The following is a 3,290-nucleotide window of genomic DNA, read 5'->3' as shown; positions in this document are numbered from 1 at the left end:
CGGGCCGGGCCGGGCCGGAGGGGAAGGGGGAGAGCCGCCCGGCCGCGCCCGGGGGCTGCCCTCTCCGCGGAGGCCGGTCCCACCTCTGCGCGCTGCCAGTCGCCGGCACTCACCTCGGCTGTGCCTTCCCCGCACCCTCCCGAGGCGCGGCGCGCCTGCCAGAGCCGCCCGTCCTTCCTCTCGCTGCCCTTTGTCTCCGCTGCCTCTCGGCGGTCCTTGTGCTCTCCGCCATCCCCAAACGCCCGTCCGTCTCCCCAGCGGGGAGCACCGGCAGCGTGGCGGGCTCCGCTAGCGCATCCTCGCCCACCTCCAGAAGCAGGACTTGGCCGAACGCACGTACAGTCCAGTGCCGTGCTTCTACTGGCGGCTGATGGCAGCTGCCGGGGGGGGAGCGTAACCGCAGGATAAACGCGCCGCTACTTCTACTAGTGCTGTCCTAGCTTTCGGCTCAGGCACTCTCCCAGCTGGAGGTAATATTCTAGGTTTAACAACTCTTCATGAATTCCCCCCCCCCCCCGCGCCCCACAAATTGCCTAGTTTTATTTTTAGCTCCAGTAAGAGTGTAACGTTCATAGCGTGCATTGAGTGTTCCAGAGCGTAACTACGCATTTCGTGAAGAAACCGCTCTTATTTTAAAAGCGGTGGCAAGGAGCAAGCCACTTTTAGTGATGCTTTTCTCACTTCACATCTGTGAATGCTGCATTAACAACTGCAAGATTCATGAGAAAATTTAAGTACCAAAACCTGTCAAAATGAGTTTCGACCAGTCGTGTGTACGAACAGAGTCTTACAATGTTTGTGGAAACTAAAGAAAGGACCCCTTTTTCACCACAGGACAGCTTGTGAAAAATCACACCAGAGGGCTTGACTGTATTACAAACACATCACAACTCTGGGTGGGGGTAGGTTATTCTTTGAATTGCCTGCATAGGGAACCTTATTTTAAAGTTTCATATACGGCATGATGTTTCACTGGAGTTCACATGAACAAACTACCTTCTCCAAAGGCATTTTTTTCCCTGAAATTAAATGGTTGGGTGTCATATACTGATCATGAATTATGTGGTATAATTGGGTACGTTTTCATCGTGCAGTTCCATTTTTTATACATTGTAGTGGAGTCAGCAAAGGTGTTTTTCACCCAAAACATTTCTAGATACTTGTTTCTCATAAAATAAATTTGTATTGTAGTATCTCTTACTGGGCATCAGTATCTTTCTTCATTTCTGTTTTGTTTACTTGGCCATTTAACACACTTCTGCCTGACATTAAAGGACATGGTAGAACTCATAATAGTTTCCTTTGACTGCAGACACAAGGAAGAAGAAAGAAACTACGTTTGTGGAAAACACCCCAAAGAGAAAGCAGGAGTAGGTATAGAACATAAAATCTCTTAAAATACATCAACACAGATCCTCAAAGCGGTTTTCCTGGTAGAAACCTTTAAATAGACATCTCATTGAGCTGGTGGTCATATAAAAACTATCTTGAACACTGGAAGCTCACCCAAAAAGGCTAAGTCCTGAAAATGGCTGCCAGCCTTCCACTGCTCCCAGGAAAATCTTTACCTACCTCTGGCTCTGGTTGGACAGAGAGCGTGCTCTGAACCTGTTCTCTGCTTTGGTTCTGAGGACAGAGTGCTGGCCTAGATAGCATTTTGACTTCTGCCCTCAAAGGTAAAAACTCCCATGGGTCCCAGCCACTGGAACACATCTGGCAGTTTCTCCTTACTGCTGCGCAGAGGGACAGCAGCAGTTGAGGCCTGAAAAAAAGGCTTCTCCCAAGGCCCTGAGTAGCTAAAAGGCTGAGGACACCTCTCTGTGAGCTGCATAAACATCTGACTTGCGGGTCACGCTCCAGAAACCCACAACAAGATATCCAGTTTACGGGAACCCTTTAATACAGTTCGTTTTCTAGCACGGTAGTTGTAAATTTGCACATGGGATAAAATAAGCTGTAAAAACAACTTAGATAATGTTGTTTTGTAATTTAACCACTATGATTTAAACTGATTAACCTCATTTTGTCTTCCGGCTAGTAATCCTTTTTTTCAACATTGGCATATGCAGAACTAGGTGCAATATATACAGTATTTATAGAGTAAAAAAGCTATTTGTTTTCTTAGAAAAGCACCTACTGTTTTGACAATACATCTGAAAAAAAACCCCAACCTTTAAAAAATGCTAACTAAAGAGTTGGACAAGTCATAATACATTTAGCTTTTGTCCATGGCACTCAAGCATAAAGCAAAAGCTCAGAGATACGTAATCTCTGAGGTAATTCAGTCTGAGAGGAGGATAATTCTACTTGTGTATAAGCCCAGGGGCCCAGTGGTTAACCATCCCCAATCCTTTCTTGGCATTCATTTTTCAAATCAAAATAGTCAAGAAGGCTACTAACTTACATATTTTTCTAGCATCATAAAGTTATATGCCCTAAGGTTAAAATAACAGATTGGGGTTGGAACAGCACAAAGACATAAGTCTGAGTTTCGAAGAGGGAAGAATGCATTGGGGTAGGAACATGCATGGAGGAGACTGGAGGGAGAGAATTTAATTTTGTTACTGGAAATCTGGCGATTCCACATTATTTGTTTTTCAGTGTTCTGAAACAAGCTGAACCTGCAAGAGACCTAAGAAGACGAATTAAGATAGCGGATGAACTAATTAAATAGTTTGTCTTTTCGTTATTGCTGATAATCCAACTATGCCAGAAAAAGTATTCTCGTTCTGTGCTAGAGGAGGTTGCCCAAGCGCAATACTGCGTAGAACACAGATTTGCAAGCGAGCCATCCATTCTCTGGGGAGAAGGAGCTGTAGATGCATATTATGGCATTTTTTCTAGTTGGCCGTGAAACTGATTTTGAGATCAAGAGCTTTTTAAAGGAGAAATGGAATTTAGTTTGTCACGTCTCCAGCTGTGTATCGTAAAAGTTGCATTTATTAAAAGAGAATATTTCTTGTTGCTAGCTCATCAACCACAGGGTTTGTTAATACTAACAGAAGAAATACAACATTATAGGACAGGGAACGGCGAAGGACGTTTCACCTTTCCAGTGCTGTACGTTTAAAAAGTATCAGCAAAACAGTTGTTCTCTGGGTATAACAGAGATACTAATGCAGCAGAAAAGAGGTAGCGACATAAATAACGACACTAATTGTTCTAACATTATGAGGAGCGAGACCAAAGAAGCTCCTAGCCTTTCCAGGAAAATGGCAGGCAAAACTGAACTGTCAGTGCTCAGAAGTCCCTGCTGGTACCGGCCAAGGCTGCAGACTGCAACAGGTTTT

At 44.7% G+C, this 3,290-nt stretch overlaps 2 protein-coding genes across 2 annotated transcripts in view; one reads left to right on the top strand and one right to left on the bottom strand.

Annotated features, from left to right (window-relative positions):
* Positions 1 to 1,656, bottom strand: part of FIP1L1 (factor interacting with PAPOLA and CPSF1) — a 45,976-nt gene extending 44,320 nt beyond the window's left edge. The window contains exons 1-2 of the mRNA XM_010574567.1: positions 1,573 to 1,656; positions 114 to 288 (exon numbers count right to left, since the gene is read on the bottom strand). Of these exons, the coding sequence (XP_010572869.1) occupies positions 114 to 288; positions 1,573 to 1,656 (259 nt within the window). The remainder of the gene's footprint in view (positions 1 to 113; positions 289 to 1,572) is intronic.
* A 1,050-nt stretch (positions 1,657 to 2,706) lies between these two features.
* Positions 2,707 to 3,290, top strand: part of SCFD2 (sec1 family domain containing 2) — a 205,059-nt gene continuing 204,475 nt past the window's right edge. Inside the window, exon 1 of the mRNA XM_010574566.1 lies at positions 2,707 to 2,718. Coding sequence (XP_010572868.1) covers positions 2,707 to 2,718 — 12 coding nt within the window. The remainder of the gene's footprint in view (positions 2,719 to 3,290) is intronic.

The sequence above is a fragment of the Haliaeetus leucocephalus genome, unplaced genomic scaffold, assembly GCF_000737465.1.
Source record: "Haliaeetus leucocephalus isolate CR32 unplaced genomic scaffold, Haliaeetus_leucocephalus-4.0 Scaffold439, whole genome shotgun sequence".
NCBI classification, from domain to species: domain Eukaryota; kingdom Metazoa; phylum Chordata; class Aves; order Accipitriformes; family Accipitridae; genus Haliaeetus; species Haliaeetus leucocephalus.
This window is presented reverse-complemented; position numbering and strand designations above follow the sequence as displayed.